The sequence below is a fragment of the Rhodotorula graminis genome, assembly GCF_001329695.1.
Source record: "Rhodotorula graminis WP1 unplaced genomic scaffold RHOBAscaffold_8, whole genome shotgun sequence".
NCBI lineage: Eukaryota > Fungi > Basidiomycota > Microbotryomycetes > Sporidiobolales > Sporidiobolaceae > Rhodotorula > Rhodotorula graminis.
In genome coordinates, this window is record NW_017264935.1 from 373,913 (window position 1) to 399,950 (window position 26,038).

The following is a 26,038-nucleotide window of genomic DNA, read 5'->3' on the forward strand; positions in this document are numbered from 1 at the left end:
GGTCAGTCGAGGTGCGGGGACAGGGACTGGTCCAGGGTGCTCGAGCAGGGTCGTGCGAGCTGCACACAAGCCACCCGAGTCGACCGCGAGGCCGTGTTGGCGTGATGCGAGGACCGAGAGGATTCGAGCGGTGCTGGTGGCTGCCGAACTGACGCCTCGCCCTCGCCACCTGGTTCGAGCTCGACAAGCGCGCTCCTGGACGGTGAGAGAGGGACTCACGGTGTACAAACAAGCACGCGCGGAGCTGTGGTGGCGGGCGAGGACGGGTCGGGGGAAGAAGTGCGGCGAGCTTCGCTGTTCGGCCTCTCATCAGCTCGCACTCTCGACTGTCGCCCTCCTGCTGCGATAGAGTGCCTGCAGGACCGCTCAAAGGCCCCGTAAGCCGCCATGGCCTCGGCAGTCGCGTCCACCTCGACCGCCCTCGTCTCGTCGTCGTCGTCGTCCTCCTCCCCGGCCCGACCCCGCACCCGCACCTTGCGCCTCAAGGCCTCGGACGACGACAGCGACTACCGCCCCGCCCTGCACCACGACACCGCCGACGACGACTCGGCCGCCTCAGACGACGACGACGACGACGACGACCCGTCCGTCCAGCTCGACAGCGACGACCTCGGCACCGACGACGGCGACTCGAACCCGCGCAAGCGGCGCTACAAGTGCGCGTGGCCCAGCTGCGGCCGCTCCTACGTCCGCCCTGTCCGCCTCGAGGAGCACGAGAGGAGCCACACGGGCGAGGTGCGCCCTCGCTTCCCCTCGTCCTCCCTCCTCCCTCCTCTCACTGACTCCCTCCTCCTGTCCCACAGCGTCCCTTTGCCTGTCCCGACTGCGACGCCACCTTTGCGCGCGACAGCCACCTCAAGGCCCACGTCCGCACCCACGCGCCCGAGTCGGACAAGCCGTTCGCCTGCTCCGAGGACGGCTGCGACAAGCGCTTCTGGACCGCCCAGCACCTCAAGGGTCACGTCGACGGCGTCCACCTCGGTCGCACAGACGCCGCCAAGACGTACGACGTGCGTCGCCGATCTCTCAGCCCCCTCGTCCTCGCGCCCGTCCACGCTCTGACCCCCTCGTCTCGCTCGCAGTGCTCGCACTGCGGCAGGGTCTTTCGCAAGCACCGCCTCCTCAACGAGCACCTCACCGTCGCCCACGGCGTCCCTGCCGTCAAGCCGCTCGCGTGCCCTCATCCTGATTGCGGCAAGACGTTCCAGCAGAAGCACCACCTCAAGAGCCACGAGAAGACGCATGACCGCGCGTCGCAGCTCTCTCCCTCTCTTCCTCTCCTCCTCTCTCAGGTGCTGACGTGTTCTCTCGGCCCACAGTGTCTCGCTACGCCTGCCTCCACCCCGACTGCGCCTCGAAGCCGTTCGCTGAGCGCCAGTTCGGCGTCTGGTCCGCCCTCCAGAAGCACACCAAGGCGGCGCACCCGCCGCGGTGCCACTACCCGCAGTGCGCCGGCAAGACGTTCACGACGACCTTCGGCTTGCGCACGCACCTCAAGCTGCACGCGGCCGACGAGGAGGCCGGCGTCGAGGGCCTGCCCGAGGGCCGGCAGCGCCGCAGCCGCAAGCGGACGAGCGCGAGGGGCGGCCGTCGCAGGCGGCGCGACAAGGGCAAGGGCAAGGAGAGGAGCGAGGCCGACGAGCGAGGGCTGGACGGCGGGTCGGGCTCGGAGGGAGGGAGCGAGTGGGAGGACCGGCAGGAGGCCGAGCGCGACGAGCGCATGCGCGAGGACTTTCGCCACGGCGGCAAGAAGAAGCGCAAGGTTCTCGAGGAGGCGGTACGTCTCTCTCTCTCTCTCTTTCTCGCTCGAGCGCGCTCTGCGGCGCAACAGGGCTCACCTCGTCCTCGCGCTCGCAGCACGGCTTCCCTCCCATCCCTGCCTCGACCGCCTCGCCCGCCTCGACCTTCTACCGCGACCTCGTCAGCGGCGACCACTATGCCCACGCGGCCAACCCGTCTGCCTCGGCCGGCCAGCCGCAGCGCAAGTCGGCGCCCGCCTCGCGCGCGACCTCGGTCGGCGGCGGCAAGGCCGACGACCGCCCTCGGCCGGGCCTCCTCAACGTCCCGCGCCAGTTCGCGTGCCCGTTCCCGGCCATCCTCGCGCTCCCGTTCGACAGCGTCAAGGGCGGCAAGCCGAGCCGCAGCGAGGCCGCCGCCGCTGCTGCCGCCGTCGAGGTCGACGACGAGGACGAGGCCGAGGGGACGTGCCGGTTCTGGTTCAAGCGCGTGTACGACGTCGAGCGGCACTTGAGGAGCCAGCACGGCATCGAGATGGTCGGTGGGAGGGACACGCTCGACACGTGGTTCGAGGCGCAGAGGGAGGCGCACGAGGCGCCTGACGAGCGGTGACGAGCCGGTCGTCGTCGAGGAGGCCCGCTGTTTCTTTCGTACTCTGTTGCTTGACATGCACATCCAGCTTTCCTCTCTCACTCTCGCACTCGGACACGGAGAGAGACTCAAAGACTGCGACTTTCACGAGGCGCGAGAGCTCTACACGGACCTCTTGGCCGGCTTCTCGACGAGGACGCCGCTCCCCTCGATCGAGCCGCCGACGTGCAGCACGTCGCCCTCGCCCTTGGCGACGACGGGGGCCTGAGCGTCCTCCTCGTGCTCGGCGACCTGAGCGTACGACTCGTGCGCCTCGTCGCCGACGGGCGCGGCCTTCTCAATGGCGCTCGCGCCCTTCTTCGACACCTTCTGCTCGGCCTTGCCCTGCTTCTTGTCGGCCGAGTGACGAGATGCGCGAGGCGGAGCGGCGGCGGCGTCGGCAGCGACCTGCGACAGGAGGCGAACGATGGCGTCGAGCCCAAAGTTGAACTTGCTCTCGGGCCCGGTCGCCTTGGTGCGCCACACGGTCGGAACGCTCTGTGGACGAAGTAGCGCTGTCAGTAGGCGCTCTTGAAAATGGCGAGAGGGCTCGGACGCACCCAGTCGTGCAGGATCCAGTCGTGCGCGCCGAACTTTTTGAAGACCTTGGTCGGCGCGACGCCGGCCTGCAAACGGGCAAAATTGTCAGAGACGGCTTGCGCGACACGCTTGATGCCTGACGGGGAAGAGAGAGAAGAGAGACGCACCTTCTGGAGGCGCTGGAAGAACTCGTCGTCGTCGTCGGCAAAGATCTCCTTGCCGCCTGCCCGGGGCGAGTGTGTCAGCTCTTCGCCCTCGGCCTCGAGAGAGAGAAGGGGAGAGAGAGAGAGAAAGGAGGACGCACCCCAAGTCACGACCGTCTTGCCGCCGCCGGGCATGGCCTCCTTCCACCAGCTCGCGTCGCGCTGCACGACCGGGTTGACGTACGGCGAGCGGAACAGCTCGATGCCCTCGCAGTGGGCCCAGCCGTGCAGCGTGTGGAGCTTCTCGCCGTCGACAGGCGGGTGCGCACGCGGGAACTTGAACTGGTACAGCGGGTTGAGCGACGGCTCGGGGAACCGGTACGACGGCGGCGGCGTGACGCCGAGGTAGTCGCACGCAGCCCGGAACCCGCCGCCGAGCTCGATGAAGTCGTGAGGCGTGTTGGCGAACGACGAGGCCGAGCGAGACGCGAGGTTGACGAACGGCGAGATGATGAGGGCGCCCTGCTCGACCGCAAAAGAGGGGTCAGTGCGTCGTCTCGGCTGCGAATTCCGGACGCAGGAGAACTCACGCCGGGACGCCCAGGAGTAGGTCCGAGCTCCTCGGGCACGTAGATCTCCTTGGCCGGGCGAGCGAGGTGCAGGAGGAACGCCGTCGCGAGGTTGCCGCCCGCCGAGTCGCCGCCGACGACAATCTTGTCCTCGCTGATGCCGAGCGTGTTGACGAGGTAGTGGTACCCAGCGAGCGTCTCGATGAGCTGCGAGGGGTACTTGTACTCGGGAGCGAGGCCTGTTTCGTCGGCGAGAGAAAGGAGAGAAGGAAGGTCAGGTCGGGGGAACAGGCGAGAACCGGCACAAGAGCTGGGACGCACGATAGTCGAGGCAGAAGACCGAGGCTTGGACACTCTGCTTGAGGTTGAGCGCCTTCATGGCGTGCAGGAGGATGTCCTGGGCGTTTGAGCCCGTGTCGAGCCTGCACGAGGAGAGCTGGGTCAGTCACGGTCCGCGCGTCGAGCGAGGGCGCCGAGAGGACGCACACAAATCCGCCGCCGTGGATGAAGTACAGGACGACCTGGTCCTCGGCACGTCGAGTGCCCGGGAGCGCGATCCAGCGGCCGGCCGTGCCGTTGACCTCGACCTTTGTGACCCAGTCGCGCGCACCCTTGAAGTAAGGGCCGCCGTGCACGAGGTTGTACGAGCGGTCGCGGTTGAAGATGATGCGCGACTGGGCGACGTGTAGGCGGCTGAGGATGAACTGGGCGAGCTTGACGACGAAATCGGCGAGGGCAGGGCGGCCGAGGACGCGGACAGAGCGCGAGCGCCAGCGCAGGACGGTGTGGGCCAAGATGACGCGGACGGGGAGGATGATGACTGTGGGTGCCAAGGGAGGGTCAGCCGTGCGAGGGATTCGAGAGGAGCGAGAGGGAGGAGGACGCACACATGTGGGGGAGGACGACGGCGAGGAAGTGGAGGACGCGCCGGAGGGTGAGCGCCTGGTCCGGCGCGGCGCGCACGAGGTCGAGGCGGATCTTGCGGTCCTGCTGAGCTGGAGCAGCCATGCTAAGGTGGTGGTGGGAGAGAGAGAGAGCTGGCGGCAACCTCGAGCGGGCGAGCTGCAGCTCGATCGGTCCGCTCGGCGACGTTCGCTGCTTGAGCCGGACACTGCTCACGAGCGACGGCCTCTGCGACTGCTCAGGCTCGTCGCCCAGGGCGATGGCCAGCGACACGCTTGCTCGACGCGCCCTGCGCTCGACCACGCCTCGGACTCTGCGCGGCGCGACGAACCTTTCTCGCTCCCCGTCCGCATACCTCCCCTGTCCGTCCGTGGCTCGTGCACGCACAGGAGTCTCCGGGCTCGGTGTCGCCATTCAGTGCTGCCGCCCGTGCACAAAAGTTCCGGGGCGTTCGCCCGACAGGAGGTGCCGTCGGTCCACGGACGAGGCGATGATGGCTCGCTCGTCGACGAGGCTCGTACCCGGCTCGTGCTTGGTTCTGCTTCTGCTCGTCGTCTGCGCAGACTTGTGTCTCCGCGGCCTGCTTCTGCCCTCGCACGCGACGGACCGCGCTCGACGCCGGCTCGCACCCGACCTCTCTCGCCTTCCTCCCGCACCGTCCGACGAGGCCCCGGCACCTTCGATCGCCGTCCGCACCGCACCGCCACAAGCAGCCTACTCGCACACCCGCCCACCCCCACCCGCCGACCGCCATGAGCAACGAGCAGCCTCCTGTCGTCGCCGCCGAGCCACCACCGCTCGAGCGCTTCGAGGCGTCCGGGCCTGCGCACCCGTCGCCGCCGATTCGCGCCGGGTTCGCCCCTCCTCCTCCTCGAGCCACCTCGCCGAGATCTCGCGCTCCGTCTGCGACGTCCAGCATCGACTCGTCTCGCGCGTCCTCCTCCTTCTCAGCCACGCGAGGGCAGTCGCATTCGAGCGCACCTGACACTCGTCTTCCTCCAGATCTTCCTGCCGCGCAACTCAAGCCCGCACAGCATGGCGACGGCTTCCTCGTGGACGTGCCCGGAACCGGGCAGTGGCTCGTCAGCTGGGCCGAGCTGGTCGACCTCCTCATGTCGCGTGCGTCCCCCTCCCTCTCTCCCTCTCGAGCCGTCCCTCCTACACGCGATTCGACACTGACTCTGTCTCTCTTCCCACCAGCTCGGACGCACGAGACGCTCTCGCCCAACGGCCTCATCGGCGAGATGATCCGCTTCGTGCACGGTGCGCTTCGAACTCTCACCTCGACTCGACTCGAGGCCCTCTCTGAGCAAGTTGACTGACCTCTCTCTATGATACGCAGACCGCCTCGAGAAGGCCAACGCCCTGCCTGAATCGTCTCGCCCGTCGACCGCCGTCAACAACCTCGGCGCCAACCTGAACGGCCTCTCGTTCGGCGGCGGCGGCGAGTCGTCGAGCGGCGCCCACTCGTTCCACGCGCCGGTGACCAGCTCCGGCTACGCCCCAGCTCCCGTCAGCAGCTACTACGGCGAGGACGCGACGGCGCACCCCGAGTCGAGCCGTCACGCGACGGTCGCGCCCCTCCAGACGGTCGCGCCCTACTTTCTCGCGCCGATCAACACCGAGCTGCCCCTCCCGCCGACCAGCTACGCCGGTGGCGCCCAGCCGACGCCGACCAACTCGTCGACGGCGCTCGCGCAGCACCCGTCGGTCCACGGCCGCCAGGCGTTCGCGTACCGGTCGGGCAGCCCGGCCCCCTCGCTGTCCGGCCGCAGCGACTCGGCCGCCTCGTCTCGCCTGCACCACCGCCAGACGTCGGCCCCGTACCCTCGCCCGTCCTACCTGCACTCGTCGTCGTCGTACACCGACTACTCGAGCGCCGGCGGCGAGTCGTTTTACACCGACTGCGGCGGGCCCGACGACTGCAACATGTACGACGAGCAAGAGCCCGGTACGGCGCTCCCGTCCGAGGTGACGGGCTATCGCGCGACGCTGCCCAAGGTCAAGGGGCCTCGACCGCCGTCTCGGGCCCTCAACGGCGAGACCGAGACGTACATCTGGAACGAGCGCAAGGGCTCGCTGTCGCGGGTCCCGCCTGGCGTCGACGCGCACGAGCTCGCGAGCTACTCGGTCGGCGGCAGCGAGGTCCTCGTCTTCCCGCCGGGCACGTACCACAAGGTCGTCGTCGACGGCCTCGAGGTCCTCCCGTGCGACTCGCGCCAGCGCGTCAACGCCTTCCTGCGTGGCCAGTTGTGCGTCGAAGGGTGCGGCTTCCGGTTCGAGGGCAAGCGGCCGAGCGTCATCCGCGCGCACGTCGTCCACTGCAAGAGCCGCGCGTCGACGCTCCGGGTGGACCCGCTCAAGCGCTTCTGCCAGCTCCAGCTCGACGCCCACACGCTCGACACCCGCATGTGCGTCCTCTCTCTCCCTCTCTCTGCGTCTTCCGTCCTGTGCGACGTGCCCTGACGACGATTGGCCGCCCTGCAGGCGCAACACGCACAAGGTGCCCATCCCGGACCCTCGCAAGCCGCACGGCTTCGAGCGTGGCGACGACCAGTCGGACAGCCGCAGCATCCTGAGCTTCGAGAGCGTCGACTCGCACGGCGGCTACTCGGCGTCGTCGTCGCAGGGCTCGATCTACGAGCAGGGCGGACAGGTGCGCTCGACCCTCTCTTTCCCTTCCTCGACTCGCTCTCTCTCTCTCGGTCGTCGCCTGACACTTGCCTTTGGACAGCACGGTCACGGGTCGAAAGGGCAAGAGTGGGAGCCGCAGTACGCGTCGACCAAGCGCGATGAGTTCAACGAGTCGTCGGCGGCGTCGGTCCTCTCGGCCGGCTTCACGCCCTCGTCGTCGCAGGCTCTCGAGGGCCAGCATCAGCAGCGAGTGCGTCCCGTCTTTCTCTCTCTCTCTGTGGCCCATGTACGTCTGGGCTGGCGCTCACCCTTCTCACAGCGCCCGCAGCCGCAGGAGCAGTGGCTCGAGTCGTACGGCCTGTCGGTCCCGACGGGCGGCTCAGCGTCGGCTGCCTCGTCTCGCACGCCTTCTGAGCAGCGCCAGCCGGTCTCGGCGCGCTCGAGTGCGGTGCGCACGGCGGCGCCGGCGCCGCCGAACAAGCCGCGGCCGTCGTCCTTCCTCGAGCTCTGAACCTCGACGCCCTCTTTTCTCTTTCGCGCCACTCTTTTGTCGATACCCTTGTGCAGCTCTCTCTGTCCTCGACTGCAATGTCTACGCAGGCGCAGCTTTCGACTCGAGAGCGAGAGCGCGCCGCGGTTACCGTTGACTTTGCTCCTGAAAAGAGTGCGACCGGAGATTGCGGACGGGCGGGTTTTGATCGACTTGGCGGTTTGAGTCGAGGCTCGAAAGCCGGCCGTCACAAGCCGAGAGCGTCGATTCGCTCCGGGGTGATTCGTGCTCGCCGCGCTCTCTCCCTCCTCTCGCTCCTCACCAGAACGATCATGCAGCGCGCCACCGTCTCTGCCCTCCGCCAGGCTGCCCGCCAGGCCACGCCCAAGGCCGCCCGCGCCTACTCGCTCCTCACGGCCGCCCGTGCCCTCCCCAAGGCTCCGTCGGTGCGTCGCCGTCTCGCTCTCGCTCCTCTCCTCGGCGCTCCAGGGACTGATCGGCCGGTTCAATCTGTGCAGGCGACCCGTGGCGTCAAGACTCTCGACTTTGCCGGCACCAAGGAGACCGTCTACGAGCGCTCGGGTGCGTCGGAGTCAACCCCCTCTCTCCCCACTCCAGCAATTTTTTGGCCGCCGTCTCGCCGCGCACTTGGAGGGCAGTGTCGGCGCGGACGAGCTGGCGACGAGGCGCATCGAGTGGGCCGTCCAGGCGGGCAGGGCCGATGTTGCGTGGGCGAGCGAGGATACGCCGACGCGGCGAAAGCGCAGCTGGAGGAGATGAGGCGGCCGCGGCACGATAGCGCCTCGCGCTCTTTGACGGTCGTCGACCGCCACGGGGCTGCATCGGTGGGCATGGGAGCCGGCGAGCTGAGCGCGGGCGTCGCAGCTGGTCGAGCACGGCGAGCGTTTGTGCCGCCAAGAGGACGACGAACCTGACCTTCTCAACTCGCGCCCGCAGACTGGCCGCTCCCCAAGCTCCAGGAGTACTTCAAGAACGACACGCTCGCCCTCATCGGCTACGGCTCGCAGGGCCACGGCCAGGGCCTCAACGCTCGCGACAACGGCATCAATGTCATCGTCGGTGTCCGCGAGGGCGGCGAGTCGTGGAAGCAGGCGCAGGAGGACGGCTGGGTGCGTCCCACCTCTCTCTCTCTATCATGTCGTCCTGCACCCTCAAAGGCCTCGAGAGCTGACCGAGACGTGCGTCGTCGTCCGCGCAGGTTCCCGGCAAGACCCTCTTCCCCATCGAGGAGGCCATCGCCAAGGGCACCATCATCATGAACCTCCTGTCGGACGCGGCCCAGTCGCAGACATGGAAGGACATCAAGCCCCTCATCGTGCGTCCCCCTTGCCCTCGTCGTCGGCGTGCGCCCCGAGCGAGCGAGCCCGCACTGACCTCCTTCCTCCCGCCTCCCTCCCGCCTCCCACCTACAGACCAAGGACAAGACCCTCTACTTCTCGCACGGCTTCTCGCTCGTGTACGCCAAGGACACCGGCGTCACCGCCCCCGAGGGCATCGACGTCATCCTCTGCGCGCCCAAGGGCTCGGGCCGCACGGTCCGCACCCTCTTCAAGGAGGGCCGCGGCATCAACGCGTCGATCGCTGTCTGGCAGGACGCCACCGGCAAGGCCATGGAGAAGGCTCGCGCCCTCGCCGTCGCCGTCGGCACCGGCTACGCGTACGAGACGACGTTCGAGAAGGAGGTCTACTCGGACCTCTACGGCGAGCGCGGTGTCCTCATGGGCGGCATCCAGGGCATGTTCCTCGCCCAGTACAAGGTCCTCCGCGAGAACGGCCACTCGCCGTCCGAGGCGTTCAACGAGACCGTCGAGGAGGCGACCCAGTCGCTCTTCCCCCTCATTGGCCAGTACGGCATGGACTACATGTACAACGGTGCGTCCACTCTCTCCTGTCCTTCTTGTGGACGCGGAAGGCGTGCACGTCGGTCAGGAGGAACGACCCTGACGAACTCGTCGCCCTTCCTTGCCTCCTTCCTCCCTTTCCCCTCCCACTTTCCTTCTTCGTCCGGCCTGTACCTCTCGCAGCCTGCTCCACGACTGCTCGCCGTGGTGCCCTCGACTGGGCCCCCATCTTCGAGGCCGCCAACAAGCCGGTGTTCGAGAAGCTCTACGCCTCGGTCCGCGACGGCTCGGAGACGCGCCGCTCGCTCGAGTTCAACGGCCAGCCGAACTACCGCGAGGCCTTTGCCAAGGAGACGCAGGAGATCGACAACCAGTGCGTCCGTGTGCTGCCTTTCTCTCGGCGAACGCGAGCTCACCAAGTTTGCCCCCTTCCCCCTCCTCCTTCCCTCCCTCTCGTCCTCCCTCCTCCCGCTCTTCTTCTCGCCCTTCCTCGGCCGCTCACAGGGAGATCTGGCTTGCGGGCAAGACGGTGCGCAAGCTGAGGCCGGACTACAAGGGCGACGCGTGAGAGACTCTGCGCCGACCGCTCCCTCGCCCGGGCCTCTCCCCCCCCTCTGTCGTCCCCCTCCCTGTAGTTCTTCCCCCCTTTGCTGTTACTTTGACGCTCACAGAGCCTCTGCGTCCGCTGCACTGCCAAAAGGTGTCGTGGGCGCGCTCTTGAGAGAGTTCGAGAGCGAAACGTCGAGAGCCCGAGTGCGGTCGAGCCCCTTCCTCGCGCTGCGAACGTCGTCGCTCGGCCCTCGCACGTAGCACATGTACGCTCTCGATGCTGTGTGAGCTCGTCGAGGCACCAGGGAGACGCGGCAACGCCCGTTTCGCCGCTCGCTCGACCCGCACCTCCTCACTTGCGAAGGTCGTGCGAGGTCAAGGCTGCGTACAGCTACGCAACGACACTCTCGCCGTATTGAAGCAGCTCACGGGGAGATAGGCTTGCGGGCAAGACGGTGCGCAAGCTGAGGCCGGACTACAAGGGCGACGCGTGAGAGACTCTGCGCCGACCGCTCCCTCGCCCGGGCCTCTCCCCCCCCTCTGTCGTCCCCCTCCCTGTAGTTCTTCCCCCCTTTGCTGTTACTTTGACGCTCACAGAGCCTCTGCGTCCGCTGCACTGCCAAAAGGTGTCGTGGGCGCGCTCTTGAGAGAGTTCGAGAGCGAAACGTCGAGAGCCCGAGTGCGGTCGAGCCCCTTCCTCGCGCTGCGAACGTCGTCGCTCGGCCCTCGCACGCAGCACATGTACGCTCTCGATGCTGTGTGAGCTGGTCGAGGCACCAGGGAGACGCGGCAACGCCCGTTTCGCCGCTCGCTCGACCCGCACCTCCTCACTTGCGAAGGTGGCTCGCTCCTTTCCGAATTCTCTCGACCGGCTGCCCAACAGATGGAATAAAAACACTCGTATGCAGAGCACGTCGCTAGCAAAAGTATCTCGATCCACCGCCTGCCCCGACGTTCCTCACCAACGGCGCTGCAGGACGCCGTGCAGGCGCTTTTCCGCCTCCCACCTGTCCTCCTTGGCCCACTCGACCCGGATCCCGCGCCTGCAGCACTCGTCGAGGAGCTCGCGGGCGAGGTGCGCCGCCGGCCGCTCTTCGGCGCTGTACAGGGCGCAATACTCGTGCGGAAGGACGAGCGTCCTCGGCTCCGAGCCGTCGCCGTCGTCGCCGCCGCGCACGAGAGGAGCGCCCTTGGCCCACTCGAGGAGGCGCTCGCCCGTTCGTGTCGTCCACAGCGCGCGGTGCTCGGGCCAGCAGATGTCGCCGACCTGGATGTGGTTGGGCGGGCGCTCGAGGGTCGGGAACAGGAGGGACGGCGGCGTCTGGTGCCAGAAGCGCCAGGTGAGGACGACGGGGAGCTGATGGGCGAACAGGTCGGGAGGAAAGGACGAGATGTCGGACAGGTCGACCTGGAGGAGGCCCAAGCGCGCGACGAGGTCGACCGGGAGGTGCGGGAAGAAGACGACGGGCGCGTCCTTGTGGCGCAGGTTGGCCATGTCCGGGTCGGCGAGGGAGCGCAGGGCGAGGTAGTTGAGTCGAGGCGTGAGGGCCGGCGTGACGAGCCGCGCAAAGTCGGCGGGCCGGATCTTGACCGTGTCGAGCCAGAGCGAGGTGAGGTTGAGGAACGGCGACGGGTTGAGGAAGGCGCATTTCTCGAGCTCGAGCGTCTCGAGCACTGCAAGGACCTCGAGTCAGTGACTGCGAGAGAGTGACGGGGAGAGAGAAACAGCGGGACGCACTCGGCAGCGGCGTAGAGTCGCGAATGAGAAGGTCCTTGCCACTCGGCGAATGGTGTTGCCCGTCCATGCGCAGCCACTTGACACACTCGCCCGCACGTACCGCCGACGCGCCGTTCGAGAGCGGGCCAAGGCGATGCCGGATCGGCCGGAACACGCGCCCACCGCCGTCGACCGCGAGCTCGGCGCCGCTGACCCAAACGACCTCGCACAGTACCGACTCGAGGACGCGGTGCAGATGACGGCACACGAGGCAGAACGACTGCATGCGCCGCCGCCACTGGACCCACTGCGGGTACGAGTCGCGCGGCCCGCTCGCGATCCGAGCAATCTCGAGGAGGAGCTCGACAGGGAGGCGGCACAGGAGGGCGGGCCGGCGGTCGATCTCGTCGAGGGAGGAAGCCGCTGTCTCTAGAGAGAGAACGGGCAACTCGCGAGGCTGCCTCGGCGTGAGAGGGAAGCGACGAGGGAGGGAGAAGAGGGGGAGCGACGCGGTACGAGGAGCGGCCTCACTCGCGTGCCCTTTCGCGCGGTGTCTCCTCGTACTGTCGAGAGCTTTATTCGGGTCCAGAGCTCGCACAGGAGGTAGTCGATCACAGCTCGCAGCACAACGACTCGCTCCCGCAGAGGAGCGTCGACTTTCACGTGCACGCCGCACTCGCGCACGTACCTCGGCCGAAACCAAGGATCTCTCGTCTTTCGAGCCGATCAACGTGAAGTCGACATGAGCGTGACTGGCGCAGAATCAGCGCCGCCGAAGAAAGCGACGACGGTTGAAAGTTGATCTCAATCAGCTTACGCTTGGACTTGAGCGCAATGCACGCGCTCGCCTGCAGCGAATCTTCGATAGTATAGTGGCTAGTATATTGCCTTGTCAGTTCCTTTGTGAATCAACGCGGCAGAGACCCGGGTTCAATTCCCGGTCGAAGAGCTTTTCCTTTTGCCTCGCAAGGCGGCTGTACTGCGCCGTTCGCTACCGTGCGCTGTACAGCGTCTCGCTCTTTTCTGGGCGAGCTCTCAGGCAGTGCCAGCTGCGTACGAGTCGAAATGGAGAAGGCTCGGTCGAGGTGCCCTTGCACGGGCGTCTCGTTCGGGCTCGAGGGTTGCGACAGCATCCAGTGCAGGCTCATGGGGAAGAAAGGCTGGCCAGGCGAGAAGAAAGGAGCGACGGTTGTTGTTGTCTCGCGTGCGAGAAGGAGGAGCGCGCGCCTCGTCTGGCGTGGCCGAGGGCGCCGCCTCACGCGCACCGTCTCCCTCTCGACCGCCCGACCCTTGCACCGCTGCGAGAGCGTGTCCAGCACCGCCAGTCACTCGCTCCCCACCACACCGCGCCCCGACCGCGTCCGCACCGCGAGCATCGCCCTTGGACCCACTCCGCCGGGCCCGCTCCTCCCCTTCAGCCTCCGCGGCCCGCACCTCCTCACCCCTGCGCCTGGCGCGACAGCCGTGATCTCGAGGCTTGTCCAGAGCGCAAAAGGTACGTCCTCTGCGCGCAAGCGACCCCTCAGCCCCCTCGGTCGCCGCACAGCACACACAGACTGACCCTGCCCCTTGTCCCGCCCCTTCCTCCCTCGCCCGCCCGCTCCCGCCGCACCGCCCTGTTGCAGCTCAGCGCACCCACAACACCGTCGATCGACCACCTCCCGACATGGCGTCGCCTCAACCTGCCGCGTCGTTGGCTGGCGCCTCGCGCGCTCAGCCCTCCCCCGCCCCATCTACCGCCCCGGGCGGGCCCTCGCCCGACTCGTCGCGTGGCCTGCGCGCCCGCAAGCTGTCCATCAGCACCCGCTCCCCGACCTCGACCGCGTTCGCCTCGGCATCCTCCTCGCAGCAGCGCTCCCCGCCCGCGCTCGCGCAGCAACCCGATGTCGGCCTCGGCCTCATGCTCGACGACGCGGCCAACGGCGGCACCTCGAGCACCCGCTCGAGCATCGACAGCGGCGTCGGCGTTCTCGGCCGTTCACGCGCGAGCAGCATCGGCGGCGTCGAGCAGGCGGCCGCGAGCGGCGAGGCCGAGGGCTTGTTCAAGGCGGCGGCCAGCCCCGACGCGTCGAATCGCTCGCGCACCTTGGCCCCGAGCACGGTCACGGTGTCCTCGGGCAGCACCGCCACGCCTCTCCCCATCTACACCGGCTCGCCCGTCCCGACGTCCTTCCCTCCCTCCCCCGTTCCTTCCCCGGGCCCCGGCCGCACCTTCTCGCCCTCACCTTCGCACCAGGCCATCACTTTCGGCCCGGTCGCCACGACCTCGCACGGCCCCGCGTCGGTCCCCGTCACGCGCTCGCCGTCGTACGCGTCGGTCGTCGGCTCGCTCGACATGCAGCGCTCGCGCTCGGGCGGGTCCGACATCCACTCGCGCCAGCAGTCGCTCACGTCGGCGTGCGCTCCGGTCACGTCGAGCGTCCTCAACACGCCCAAGACGGACGTCGGCGCCTTCTCGCCCCAGGTCGGCGGCGGCGGCGGCAGCGCGCGCAACAGCTTCACGAGCTGGCGCTCGTACGACTGGGGCGCCGCGGCGTCCGAGAAGGCGTACAGCAGTGACGAGGACGTGCGCGAGGGCTCGAAGCGCAAGCCGGTCGCCGAGCCCGAGACGACGCTCGCCAAGGTCCTCGCCCTGCCGTCCTCGCTCCTCGCCTTCTTCCTCCGCCCGCTCCAGAGCGCCCCAGGGCTCCAGCGCGGCACCCTGTCGCCTCCAATGAGCGCGTCCGCCAAGAGCGGCGCCGGCTCGCCCGCCAAGCGGTACCCACTCCCGATCCGCCTCCTCACCATCGCCTACCTCCTCTTCTCCCTCCTCTACTTCTCACTCTCCCTCTCGCGCTCCCTCGTCTCGCCGCCGCCCTCAGCGGCGGCGTCGGACACGGCCTCGTCGTCGCGGCTCGCCGTGCTGCGGGCGAAGCTCGGCGCGCGTGCCGGAGCCGGACCCGAGGGGTGGCAGCTCGTGCGCGAGTACGCCGACGGCCTGAGCGCCAAGGCGGGCATCGATCTTCCGTGGACGTCGGGCAAGGGTGTGGGAGAGGGCGTCGCGGCGGGCGAGGGCGAGGACGCGAGCGAGGAGGACGCGTGGCTCCCCGTGCGCCGGATCGGCCACCCGGACAGTGCGTCCCCTCTTCCTTCTCGGCCTCGAGTCTTGGGCACACCTCATTGACATCCTCCCGCATCGTCTGCAGAGCCTGCGTCGGCGCTCAAGATGCAGACGCCCAACGGCAACCCGCTCACGGCCTTCACGCACACGTACCGCTTCTCCAAGATGCACGACAAGGCGCACTGGGACCTGCACGACGAGATCGTCCCGTACGTCGCCTCTCTCTACTCTGCCCCTCGCGGACCTTTCCCTGACCCGCTCTTGTCGTCGTCGCAGGTTCGCCTTTGCCGCCACCGCCGAGCCCGACAAGGACGACGTCACGGCGTGCATGTACTCGAACGAGGCGTGGCTCTCGACGCTGCCTTCGTTCGTCCGCAACTGGCGCGGCCCGGTCTCGCTCGTGTTCGAGACGACGCACTCGCGCCTCGACTCGGCCGCCCGCACGGCCCTCCTCGGCACGATCGCCGCCCTTCGCGCCGCCGACCCGCTCGTCGAGCAGTTCGTCGACTTCCACCTCGTCGGCGCCCCGTCGTCGCTCGCCGACCGCACGCTTGCCAAGACGCGCGAGCGCATGATCTACAAGCCGCTCGCGCGCAACTACCAGGTCAACCTCGCGCGCTTCTTTGCGCCGACCGACATCGTCTTCCTTGCCGGCGACGCGCGTGTCACGCCCTCGAGCGGGCTTCGTCGTCGCCTCACGGACCGCAGCCTGCGCGACCGCGTCCTGTCGCACGGCGACGCCATCGTCGTCCCGACCTTTGGGTTCGTGCGCGACCCGACCGGCGGGCCGAGCCCGATCTCGAGCGTCGCAGAGCTGCGCACCGAGCTCGGCATCACCGACGAGTTCGACCCGGCCGACTCGTTCAACGGCGTGTCGGCGGAGGAGTTCGAGCCGCTCGCGGCCGAGCACGTGCACCAGCTCGTCGAGACGCTCCCGCTCGCCCAGGACGAGTGGCCGGCGCGCAAGCAGCAGCTCGTGCAGCTTGTCAACACCCGCATGCCGTCGAGCGACAACCCGACGTCGGCGCAGCTCGCCCTGTTCGACCGCCGGTGGGACGTCAACCACGGCCCGTCCAACTGGTACCTGTGGCGCAAGTCGGCGTCGGACCCTCGCCTCGGCGACGAGGCGACGTCGGGCGGTGGCGCCGGCATCGGCGTCGACGGCGGCGTTGGCGGCGGGCGCGACCTGTACCGCGTCGTCGACTACGACCTGCACTACTCGCCGCTCGTCGTCGTCAGCAAGAAGGGCCAGCCGTGGTGCACCGAGCGCTTCGACGACGTGCGCGCGAGCTGCGTCTACCAGATGTACCTCTCGGGCGCCGAGATGTGGGTCGTCCCGGACGAGTGGGCGTACACGCTCGAGGTGCTCGAGAAGCGGCCTGAGGGCGAGAAGGAGGACCCGGCCGACAAGCTCAAGGTGCGCCTGCTCTCCCCCTCTCTCTCTCCCTCTCTCCCTCTCGTCCTCTCTGCCGGACGTCGTACTGACACTCGAGGAACGTGTGCAGGAGTCGATCTCGTCGCGCCTGTACGGCAAGTTCCACCAGGAGGCGTGCATGCACTATGGGCGCGAGTTCCTCTCGGTCGGCATGTGGGACTCGGACAAGGCGCAGCATCTGCGCGAGACGTGTGCGCGCACGCTTGGCAGCTGGGGCATGGGCTCGGCGTGATCGTCGAGTCGAGTCGTCGTCCCTTCCCTCTCGCCCTCGTTCATCGCCTCCCGTCGCCTCGCTCGTTCCTCCTCGTCGTTCCTCCCTCGTCCTCTCGCATCGCACCCTCTGCATCCCCCTCTGTGTCTTATTGCCCAACTCGACCTGTCGCACACCCCCTTTCGCAACCTCGCTCTTTGCCTCGCCGCACCTAGACGTGCCCAACTCCCTCTCGATCTATCGCCTCCTCTCGTTCGCCTTCCTCCCTCACTCTTTTTGCACACATCCTCCACCGTGATACCCCCCCCAATACCTCGCTGTTTGCGCCCCCTTTGGCCCAAGTCCGCCTCCTTCCTCTCGCCGCCAGTTGACCTGGCGCCGCCTTGATGGCTCGCCGCTCCTCGCTGCACGCACCCTCCTCTTTGCCTCTCGTCGACGCAATGTACAAGGTGTGCACGAACGCGCTCGACCGGTGAGACGAGAGCTGGACAAGGGTAACGAGAGCGAGAAGAAGGAGAGCGACCTCGTTGCACGCTCTCTCTCGCTACAAATAGTCCTCCCATACAGTGCCCTTGCCCTCGCCCCTGCGCAGGATGCCGAACCGCTCACGCAGCACGCCGTCGAGCGCAGCTCGCCTCGCGTCGCCGCCGCCGTGACCGCCAAACTGGCGCTCGAGCCCTCGGAGCCGGCTGCGGTAGTCGTCGCCGTTGACGTACGCGCCGCACAGGCGGCGCTCGCCCGTAAAGGCCGAGCGGCCGTGGAGGACGCGCAGGTTGTCGAAGACTGTGGGGCGAGGCGAGAGAGTTGTCAGGCCGAGAAAGCGGGAACGCGCAGAGAGGGAAAGCGAAGGAGGAAAAGGCGAGGGGACGCACTGACGGCGGTTCCGACCTCCATCTGGCTCCACAGCTGCGCCTCGTCGCTGCGCAGTATGCCCTCCCACGCCCTCAGCGCCTCGTACCACTCGTCCATCTTCGCGCCCTCGAACGCCTCGCCGCCGACAACGCCCCGGTCGTCGCCGTTCCAGCGCACCATGACGAGCTCGCCGTGCTCGTCGTAGTTGAGCACCGGGACCCGCACGAGCGGACGCAGGTGCACGCCCGAAGGCAGCGACGCCGAGCCCGAGCCCGAGGCGTGCGACGGGACGGGGACGGTCGACAGGAGGGCGTGCGCCGCCGGATTGGTCGCTTCGAGGAGCGACGCGGCGCGGAACCCGTCGACGAGGAGGTTGTGCCCGCCCTTGTGCGACGATGAGGGCGACAGGAGGTGAAAGAGCTGCAGGCCGCACGGCTGAACGGGCGGAAAAGAGGACGAGTCAGGTTTCGGCGGGTGGGGCAGAGGCGAGAGGAATGAGGACGCACGTCGGTGAAGTAGGTCGTGTCGGTGTGGGCCTCGAGGCGCACCTCAGAGTAGGCGAGGTCGCCGTGCTCGAGGTTGGCGGTAAAGTCCCAGAAGCCGCCGTAGTGCGTGTCGCGGATGAAGGCGATGCGGCGGATGAGGGCCTCGGTCGCCTCGGGCGTACCCGGGATGCCTGAGCACAGCGAGAAGCCGAACGTGTTCTGCGAGAGGCGCGAGAGAGGGAGAGTCAGAAGGCGCCGAGGAGAGGAAAGTCAACAGAGGGGAGAGACGCACAATGCGCTTGAGCCACTCGTAGACGCCCTTCTCGGTCGACATGACCTCGTCGTAGGTTACCGTCGGCATGTCGTGAGCGATCTCGCGGGTCCAGAAGACCTTGCTGTAGGCCGCAGAACGTCAGGACTCGCGGAGAAGGCCGGAGCGAGGGGGGAAAGGGCAGCAAGCGCACCTCGAGTTGGCCGACGGCAAGTCGGCCTGGCGAACGACTGGCGGGTTGTAGGCGTGCTCGGCGAGGAAGGACCACGGGAAGAACGACTCGTAAGTCGACTCGAACGACGAGTTTGGCCCTGTCGAGGGAGCGAGGGTCAGGGCGGGTGACGGGAACAGAAAGGGAGACAGGGAGCGCACAGGTGACGTAGATGCCTCGTTCATCTGAGCGCACAGCGTCTGGTCGGTAGTCGGCAGGGATCTGGAGGGACGAGAGAGCGGGTGAGGCGGTGCACGGGGGCGGGCGCGAGGAGGAGAGGGCGAGGGCGCACCTTTGGCGTGTCGACGAGGCGCTGACGGGTGGCCGGGTGGTACGAGCGCTCTTCTCGGCAGTGGTCCCGCAGCCAGACGTACGAGCTGTCGGCGCACGAGGAGGGGGAGAGGTGAGCTCGCTGGGCCGCCAGCCGGGATGCGGACGAGGGGGACGAGGGCGACTCACAAGCTCGTTGTGGACCCGCCTGGCAGCTGGACCGTGATGCCCTTGACCGGGTTGCTGGCCTCGACCAAGCGTGGCCCTGCTCGTGGCGCTGTCGTTGCAGGCGCGAGCCGGTGTGGGGTGGTCGACAAGAGGCGACGTCGAGGGCGAGCAGCGGCGGGTGGGATGGCGCGGGTGGCCGTGCGTGGTGGTCGAGCAGCAGCTGCTCGACTGGCGCGGACCACAAGGCGCGAGAGCATGACGAGCGAGCGAGACTAGACTGCCGCCAAGTCCGTCGAAGCCGACTCGCCCCTCGCCAGCTCTCCCTCGAGCGCAACAGCACATGCGGACGAACGACGGTTTGCAAGCGAGCGACTAGTTGCGACTATACACACGGCGAAAGCGACACACCCCTCCTCCCTCGACACCGGCGGTCGGACCCTCCTCAAGCACTCGCACCTCCTCCTCCTCCTCCTCCTCACTCGCGCCGATGGATCGTGTCGCCCTCGCCCTCGGCAACGACAGGCGCATCCGCAGCGACGTGGTCGTCGTGAGACGCAATGGCGGCGTACGACCCAGAGCCGTTGGGCGCCGTCGACGCCGCCGCACTCGGCGCAGGGACGGGTGCGGGCCCGCTCGACGACAACGACGACGACGCGGCCGCCTTGGCCTTGGCCTTGGCCCTCTGCTTCTGCTTCTTCTTGGCCGACTTGGACGACGCGCTCGCCGCCGGCTGCTCGGGCTCGCGCGCCGGGTGCGCGGGCTCGAACGCGGGCGCCTCGGCCGACAGGTGCGACGGCTCGCGCTCGTGCCCGTGCTCGTGCTCGTTCTGCGGCGAGTCGAGCTCGACGTGCGACACCGTAGGCGACGACGCGGCCTCCGAGTCGGTCTGCGCCGGCTGCGTCTCGATCGAGGTGGACGGCTGCGGCTCGCCGTTGTGCGCCGGCTCGCCCGCCCTCGAGCGCTCGATGGTCGCGCCCTCGCCCTCGGCGACGACAGGCGCGTCAGGCGCAACGTGCGAGTCGTCGGCGGCGACGTGGGCGAACGACGGGCCGCGCGTCGTCGGCGCCTGGTCGTGCGCCTCCTGCTCGCGCTCGGCCCGCTCCTTCTGCTCCTCGACCGAGACGATCGTCGCCTGCTCGCCCTCGGCGACGACGGGCGCATCAGGCGCCATGTGCTCGCTGTCGGCCGCGACGTCCGCGAAGGACGAGTCGCCAGGGGCCGAGGGCGCCTTGGGCGTAGTCGCGCGGTCGAGGAACGCTTGCTGCTGCTGCTGCTGCTGCTTCGACGACGACACTGACGTCGACTCGTTGTCGCCGTCGTCCTGGCCGGCGGGAGCAGTCGTCTTGGCCTCGTGCGCCGACGCGACGTGCGCCGACTCGAGCGCCTTGCGCTGGCTCGCCGACTCGGCCGATTTGGCCGACGAGGCGACGAGGTTGAGCAGGTCGACGACGCGGTCACGGCCGTAGTAGAAGCTGCCCTCGGCGCCCTTGGTCTTGGTGCGCCACGAGAGCGGAAGGAACTGTTGCAGGAAGTGATGGCGAGGGCGCGCGAGTCAGTGAGGCTCGTGCGCGCGAGACGAGCGCTCTAGGGGACGCACCCAGTCGTGGAGGACCCAGTCGTGGATGCCGAGCTCCTTGTACAGCTTGGCGGGTTCGACGCCGGCCTGCGGGTGAACGCGAGTCAATCCTGAGTCGATCGAAGGCAGGATGAGACCGAGAGAGAGAGAGGAGGACGCACCTGCTCGAGCTGGTTGTACAGCTCCTCGCAGTCGTCGGCGAGGATCTCGACGCCGCCCCACGTCACCATGGTCCTCCCTCCACCCGGCATCGCCTCCTTCCACCAACTCGCGTCGCGCTGAACGGCCGGGTTGACGTACGGCGAGCGGAACAGCTCGATTCCCTCGATGTCCGAGAAGCCGAACACGCCGGCGAGGTGCTTGGCCGGATGTGGGAGGTCGCGTTGAGGCGACATGACGAGGTAGAGGGGGGACAGGCTCGGCATCTGGAACTGGTACGACGCCGGCAGGCGGTCGGCGGCGCCGATGTAGCTGAAGGCGGCGCGAGCGGCGAGAGTCGAGTCGAGGAGGTCGAACGTGCCGTTCGTCTTGAGCGAGTGCGACGCCGAGTACAGGTTGTGGTACGGCGACACGAGGAGGACGCCCTGTTCACAAGGGACGCACAGAGTCAGTCGGCCGCTCGGTGGACAAACAGGGAGGACGGGCAAGGAGACTCACCCCTGGCTGCTTGGGCGTCGCACCGAGCTCTTCGGGGAGCTTGACCTCGTCGGCCGGGCGAGCGAGATGCAGGAGGAGCGCCTCGGCGAGGTTGCCGCCGGCCGAGTCGCCCGCGACGATGACCTTGCTCTCCGAGATGCCGACGTTGTTGACGAGGTAGTGGTAGCCTGCGAGCGCCTCGACGAGCTGCGACGGGTAGCAGTACTCGGGCGGGAGCTCTGCGAGCGTGAGGGACAGAGTCAGTCCAGCTCTGGGGTCGAGAAGGAGGCTCGAGGACGCACTGTAGTCGAGCGCAAAGACCGAGGCGTCAAGGCCGTGCTTGTCCTTGATGTCCTGGATGACCGAGAGGAAGAACTCGTGCGAGTTGGCGCCCGAGTCGAACCTGTGCGGGCAGAGAGAGAGAGAGAGAGGTTAGCCGGGGGGAAGGGTGGGCGAGAGTTCGTGCCGGCAGGGACGTACAGGAACGCGCCGCCGTGGATGAAGTAGACGACGACGTCGGCCTTGGCCTGGTCGTGCTGAGGGTCGCCGATCCACCACCCGGCCGTCCCGTTGACCTGGACCTTGCGCGCCCAGCCCTTGCCCGCCTTGAGGAACGTCGGGGTCGCGTGCGCGAGGGCGTACGAGCGCGTGCTGTTGACGAGGATGCGGATCTGGGCGGGCACGCCGCGCGTGACGTTGAACTGGGTGAGCTTGATGAGGAAGTGGGCGAACAGCGGCCGGCCGACGTGGTGGACGACGGGCGAGAACCAGCGGAACGCGATGAACTCGATGAAGAGGCGGGCCGGGAGGATGAAGACTGCGTCGCGTGCGAGTACTGTGGTCAGCCTCCGAGTGCGAGGCTGCGCGAGGCGAGGGAGAGGGAGGGGACACACAGACTTGCAGCCAGATCAAGGCGAACCAGCGGACGAAGAGGCCGACCGAGAGGCGCTGGTCCGGTGCGGCGCGCTTGAGCGACAGCTGCACGCTGTCCTTGCTGTGCATCGCTGGAGCTCGGGTGGTGGAGCTGAGCGAGTGGGTGGAGGGGAGGAGGACGAAGGGCTGCCGCAGTTCGTCGGCGAGGCGTCACCTCGCTCGGTGTGGGGAGAAGCGGAAAGTCTCGGCGGATGCGCATGAAAGCAACGAGCTGCTCGTCTCTGCACGCTCAGCGCAAGCTCCAGTGCACCCCTCGCGTACAACGAGCGACTCCCCTTGCTCCGAGCAAAGTCGAGCGGGTCGAGGACGAACGGTCTCAGCTTTCGAAACCGCTCGCCGTTCACGCACCAAGTACGTCCTGCCAGCAATGCAATACACACGAAATTACGAGCTCGAGTACGACGAGCTCCTGCAGTCTAGATGGGTATCTCGACCGCCGTCCGTGCGGCCATCTCTCGTCGGTCCTCCCTGTCCTCCTCCTCGCGCCGGCCTCGCGCAACGACCGACGCCCCCGAGCTGAGTCTAGACCGACGTGACGACCTGAGGGTAGGCCTGGCGGATGAGCTCGAACAGGACCGGGTCGCGAATGGCGAGCACCTCGGGGTCCTGCAGGCGACGAGAGGACAACGTCAGGACGGTTCGGATCACTCGTGTGCTCGCCCTCAACGGCGACGGTCTCGTTGGGTGTCGAGGAACGAGAGAGGGGAGAGGAGGTCGCCACAGGAGGGAATTGAGGTCGGGGAGGAGGGAGGAGGGGTTTGAGAAAGAGAAGGAAAGGGCAGCGCACCTCTGCGAGGCCGACAAAGATGGTGCTGACGCCCGACGAGATGGCGCCATACCCGAGCGAGTGGCAGATGAAGAAGCCGGTGATGAAGGACTGGACGAGAGGCCGAGAGAGGGTCAGGATCACTCTCGGCGAGACGGGTCGAGAGGGAGGAGGAGGCGGACGCACGTAGCCCATGACGACCGCCTTGAGGCCCGAGTTGCCCTCGATGTAGGACGGCTGGACCGTCTGGAGCTGCGAGGGCGAAGAGAGAGCGAGTCAATTCTCGGCGACAGGCAAGGCGGGGAAGGAGAACGAGACGAGGCGAGACGGCGGGCTCACGTAGGCAAAGGCGATGATCGAGCACAGGCCGCCGACAGCGTAGCTGCCGAACGTCCAGCTGCAGGCGTCAAGGGAGTCAGTACGGGCGTCGAGACGAGCTCAAGTAGAGTTGGGAAGGAGGCGAGGCGTACATGTTGTTGACGAGGCAGCTGCAGGTCGAGAGACGGTCAGTGTGCGCTCTCGACTCGAGAGTTTCGAAGAGGGAGGGAGAGAGGGAAGGAAGGAGGGAAGAGGGAAGAAGGGAGGGGGCAAGAGGGAGGGTGGGAGAGGGCAGGGAGGCGGGCGCGAGAGCGACTCGGAGGACTGAGGGAGAGAGCACGACGCACTCGTTGATCAGGACCGTGATGCCGCGGTCCCGGAAAAGGCGCCACGTGTCCTTGGCAGCGGCGATGTAGGGCTTGCCGTACAGGGCGATCTGGATGCTGAGGGCGGGAAGAAGGTGAGGGTCAGCTTCTTGCGCTCGAGGGCGCAGATGAAGACAGACGGGCGCACTAGGCGTAGCGGTTGAAGCTGCGTGCAAGGAAGAGAGGTCAGTGGCTGCGTGGGCGAGACGAGGAGAAAGGCCGCCGAGGAGGACGAGAGGACGTACTACTCGACCAGGTTCGAGATGATGCCGACGCAGCACTGCGCGCAGCACGCGATGGCGGCGCCGATCATGTTGCCCTCGCTCGACTCGTACGAGCGCAGGAGCTGGAAGAAGGCGCGCAGGAGGTCTGCGAGGGCACGCGGCGAGTCAGCTACCCGAGGCGGCGACTCGAGAAGGCGGGAGAGAACGGGACGCACCGAGGAGCGCAACGATGAGGGAGCCGAACGCGATCGAGCCGAACCTGTGAGGCGAGGGAAAGTCAGTGGCAGACTCGACCGACGGGCGAGGAGGAGAGAAGGGAAGGGGACGGACGAGTAGGTCGACGCGCGCTTGAAAGCGCCCCACGAGACGCCCTTGGCCTCGGCGCCGCCGTAGTAGCTGTGCATGTACGTCCATCAGTCATCGTCGCGAGCCCGAGGGCGAAAGAGGGCGAAAGAGGGACGCACTGAGCGCCAAAGATGCCCGCCTCGGTCGTGAGGAACAGGTTGGTGAGGAACTGGGTCGTGTACTGCAAGGCGAACGTCGTGAGCACCTCGCCGTCGCCTCGCAGAGTGGGTGGGACCGCGAGAGAGGGAGAGGAGACGCACGTAGTAGTTGAAGACGGCGAAAACCATCAGGCCGATCAGGGCGCCCGAGCTGCTCTGCCCGCCGCTCGTGCCGGACCCCTCGGCGTCGGGCGACCACTTCTGATAGATGCCGACGACGCTGATGCTCCAGAAGACCGAGTACAGGGTGACGAGGACCGTTCCGGTGAGCGCGATGACGTAGACCGACGGGTGGGCCTTGGCGATGGCCAGGACAAAGATGAGGAGCTGCTTCGACAGCGGAATGCGACGCCGCATGCCCGGGTAGGCGAGGAGCGACAGGACGGCGAACACGGTAAAGATGATGGCGCCCGACCAGTACCGCTCGATCCACAGGTAGACGGCGTACGCGACGCTCATGGCGACGGCGAGGAACAACGAGATCTCGAGGATGACCTTGGTGAAGGCGCGGACGAGGACGAGGAGGAGGATCGAGAAGGCGAGGCCGGCGCCGCAGATGATGGACAGCAGCCACGCCATCGACGCGTTCAAGGTGACCGACGACCCGTCCGAGTTGCCGAGCCCGCCGCCGTCCTCCGAGGCCGGGAGGGCCCGCAGAGAGATGACGGCGATGGCGATGAAGGCGCCGAGTTGGGCGAGGAACAGGAGGGCGAAGATGAGGTCGTTCCACTTGGGCTTGGCGGCGTCGTCGAACTTGCCCTCGAGGCCGACCTGCTGCTGCTGAGGCGGCGGCGGCGCGTTGTACTTTTGCTGCCCGGCGGGCTGCTGCGCCTCTTGGTAGTACTGCTGCGCCTGGCCGCCGCCGCCGTACTGGCCCTGGGGCGGTGGAGCATAGCCGCCGCCGCCGTACTGGTTCGAGGGGGGCTGACCTTGAGGGGCCGCAAAGCCGCTGCCGCCACCGTAGCCGTAGTTGGGGGCGTGCTGCATGGCCGGCGGGTGCGAGGCGGGCGGAGGCTGGCTGGGCTGGACGAAGCCGGCCTCGGGGTAGGGGCTCTCGCGCGCGTACTGCATGGCGGCGGTGCGCGGTGAGGATGTAGCCGAGTCGGGTAGAGGTGCGCGCGAGCCCTTGGAGAGCTGTGAGGGGGCGAGGGGAGAGCTGTGAGCGAACGATCGGGCGGCAAGGGGCAGGAGGGGAGAGGCAGCGAGCCGAGCGCGCACCTGCTAGACGATGGCGCAGGCTGGCTCTGGAGTGAACCTTGACGCGTTGGCTCGTGCAGCTGTGCAGAGAAGCAGTAGTGTCAAGAGAGAGAGAGAGAGAGAGAGAGGGGGAGCGGGGACTTGGTCAAACACTCGAGCGATGAGACGACCGTCGATCGCGAGCGCACCTCGTCCCCGTGCGCCTGTGCAGAGCTCGCAGTCGGTCTGAGCTACACTTGAGAGGCACGCCCTCCTAGCACAAGCGGCCCCTCGAGAGCGAGCGAGCGAGCCAAAGTGTGCGCTCGCAGAGACTCGCTCTCGGCGGGGGCAGCTCTCTCTCTCTCGTGCACACACACGCTCGCGCAGCCACACTGGCGCTCGTCGACCCCGCGACCCGCTTCCGCCGCGCGCTCGCCCACTGCGGGCCCTCGTCGCCCTCGCTCGAGTTCCTCGTCCGCCTCGCCGACCGCGTCCCGACCGACGGCCACGTCCGGTACCGCAACACGGACCCGCAGACCCGACAGACGAGCCTGCACCTCGCCGCCCTCAAAGGCCGACTCGACCTTGTCCGCTGGCTCCTCGACGAGGGCGTCGACCAGGCCGAGGTCTCGAGGGTGCGCCCCCCCCCCCCCAAAACTCTTACGGTTGAGTGGGGTCAATCCCATGCCCGGCACTCGGTTTGCCGGATTGCACTTCGCACCCTGATGGCTGGGAAGGCCGATCCCCTCCCGAGCAGGACTGCA

The 26,038-nt window shown here is 67.8% G+C and overlaps 10 protein-coding genes and 1 non-coding gene across 11 annotated transcripts; 6 read left to right on the forward strand and 5 right to left on the reverse strand.

The window, feature by feature from the left end:
- Positions 1-387: 387 nt before the first annotated feature.
- On the forward strand, positions 388-2,428 carry RHOBADRAFT_54107 (uncharacterized protein; the record flags this gene model as incomplete). Its single annotated transcript, XM_018417153.1, has 5 exons — positions 388-735; positions 804-1,010; positions 1,083-1,292; positions 1,361-1,777; positions 1,858-2,428. 5 exons carry the CDS (start codon positions 388-390, stop codon positions 2,347-2,349), a joined length of 1,674 nt encoding a protein of 557 aa, XP_018270311.1. The 3' UTR covers positions 2,350-2,428.
- A 62-nt stretch (positions 2,429-2,490) lies between these two features.
- RHOBADRAFT_44748 (uncharacterized protein) lies at positions 2,491-4,627 on the reverse strand (the record flags this gene model as incomplete). The annotated part of the gene is made up of 8 exons (XM_018414475.1): positions 2,491-2,865; positions 2,928-2,993; positions 3,075-3,130; positions 3,212-3,572; positions 3,641-3,858; positions 3,941-4,041; positions 4,106-4,439; positions 4,507-4,627. 8 exons carry the CDS (start codon positions 4,625-4,627, stop codon positions 2,491-2,493), a joined length of 1,632 nt encoding a protein of 543 aa, XP_018270312.1.
- A 647-nt stretch (positions 4,628-5,274) lies between these two features.
- Positions 5,275-7,667, forward strand: RHOBADRAFT_54108 (uncharacterized protein; the record flags this gene model as incomplete). The annotated part of the gene is made up of 6 exons (XM_018417154.1): positions 5,275-5,641; positions 5,723-5,785; positions 5,865-6,933; positions 7,010-7,178; positions 7,257-7,406; positions 7,485-7,667. The coding sequence occupies 6 exons, from the start codon at positions 5,275-5,277 to the stop codon at positions 7,665-7,667; spliced, it is 2,001 nt and encodes a 666-aa protein (XP_018270313.1).
- A 311-nt stretch (positions 7,668-7,978) lies between these two features.
- RHOBADRAFT_48585 (uncharacterized protein) lies at positions 7,979-10,224 on the forward strand (the record flags this gene model as incomplete). The annotated part of the gene is made up of 7 exons (XM_018415157.1): positions 7,979-8,092; positions 8,165-8,228; positions 8,604-8,776; positions 8,866-8,982; positions 9,080-9,539; positions 9,692-9,881; positions 10,013-10,224. 7 exons carry the CDS (start codon positions 7,979-7,981, stop codon positions 10,074-10,076), a joined length of 1,182 nt encoding a protein of 393 aa, XP_018270314.1. The 3' UTR covers positions 10,077-10,224.
- Positions 10,225-11,015: 791 nt separating this feature from the next.
- Positions 11,016-12,922, reverse strand: RHOBADRAFT_44751 (uncharacterized protein; the record flags this gene model as incomplete). The annotated part of the gene is made up of 3 exons (XM_018414476.1): positions 11,016-11,731; positions 11,796-12,203; positions 12,832-12,922. 3 exons carry the CDS (start codon positions 12,920-12,922, stop codon positions 11,016-11,018), a joined length of 1,215 nt encoding a protein of 404 aa, XP_018270315.1.
- On the forward strand, positions 12,633-12,723 carry RHOBADRAFT_t60. Its single transcript has one exon. It is a non-coding gene; the product is annotated as a tRNA-Asp (tRNA).
- A 518-nt stretch (positions 12,923-13,440) lies between the features above and the next one.
- Positions 13,441-16,978, forward strand: RHOBADRAFT_54110 (uncharacterized protein; the record flags this gene model as incomplete). Its single annotated transcript, XM_018417155.1, has 4 exons — positions 13,441-14,887; positions 14,960-15,083; positions 15,151-16,291; positions 16,380-16,978. The coding sequence occupies 4 exons, from the start codon at positions 13,441-13,443 to the stop codon at positions 16,539-16,541; spliced, it is 2,874 nt and encodes a 957-aa protein (XP_018270316.1). The 3' UTR covers positions 16,542-16,978.
- A 52-nt stretch (positions 16,979-17,030) lies between these two features.
- Positions 17,031-19,034, reverse strand: RHOBADRAFT_54111 (uncharacterized protein; the record flags this gene model as incomplete). Its single annotated transcript, XM_018417156.1, has 8 exons — positions 17,031-17,303; positions 17,393-17,807; positions 17,879-18,076; positions 18,150-18,252; positions 18,322-18,439; positions 18,501-18,561; positions 18,632-18,716; positions 18,799-19,034. 8 exons carry the CDS (start codon positions 19,032-19,034, stop codon positions 17,065-17,067), a joined length of 1,455 nt encoding a protein of 484 aa, XP_018270317.1. The 3' UTR covers positions 17,031-17,064.
- Positions 19,035-19,119: 85 nt separating this feature from the next.
- Positions 19,120-21,994, reverse strand: RHOBADRAFT_54112 (uncharacterized protein; the record flags this gene model as incomplete). Its single annotated transcript, XM_018417157.1, has 7 exons — positions 19,120-20,296; positions 20,375-20,440; positions 20,515-20,937; positions 21,011-21,228; positions 21,292-21,392; positions 21,470-21,806; positions 21,883-21,994. 7 exons carry the CDS (start codon positions 21,989-21,991, stop codon positions 19,253-19,255), a joined length of 2,298 nt encoding a protein of 765 aa, XP_018270318.1. The 3' UTR covers positions 19,120-19,252.
- A 450-nt stretch (positions 21,995-22,444) lies between these two features.
- RHOBADRAFT_15966 (uncharacterized protein) lies at positions 22,445-25,169 on the reverse strand (the record flags this gene model as incomplete). The annotated part of the gene is made up of 12 exons (XM_018412288.1): positions 22,445-22,528; positions 22,710-22,799; positions 22,875-22,940; positions 23,028-23,085; positions 23,159-23,176; positions 23,354-23,449; positions 23,520-23,537; positions 23,617-23,740; positions 23,811-23,854; positions 23,926-23,991; positions 24,060-24,121; positions 24,201-25,169. The coding sequence occupies 12 exons, from the start codon at positions 25,167-25,169 to the stop codon at positions 22,445-22,447; spliced, it is 1,695 nt and encodes a 564-aa protein (XP_018270319.1).
- Positions 25,170-25,455: 286 nt separating this feature from the next.
- RHOBADRAFT_54114 (uncharacterized protein) lies at positions 25,456-25,909 on the forward strand (the record flags this gene model as incomplete). The annotated part of the gene is made up of 2 exons (XM_018417158.1): positions 25,456-25,492; positions 25,662-25,909. Coding segments are annotated over 2 exons (285 nt in total), but the record flags the coding sequence as incomplete, so codon positions are not given.
- Positions 25,910-26,038: the final 129 nt, after the last annotated feature.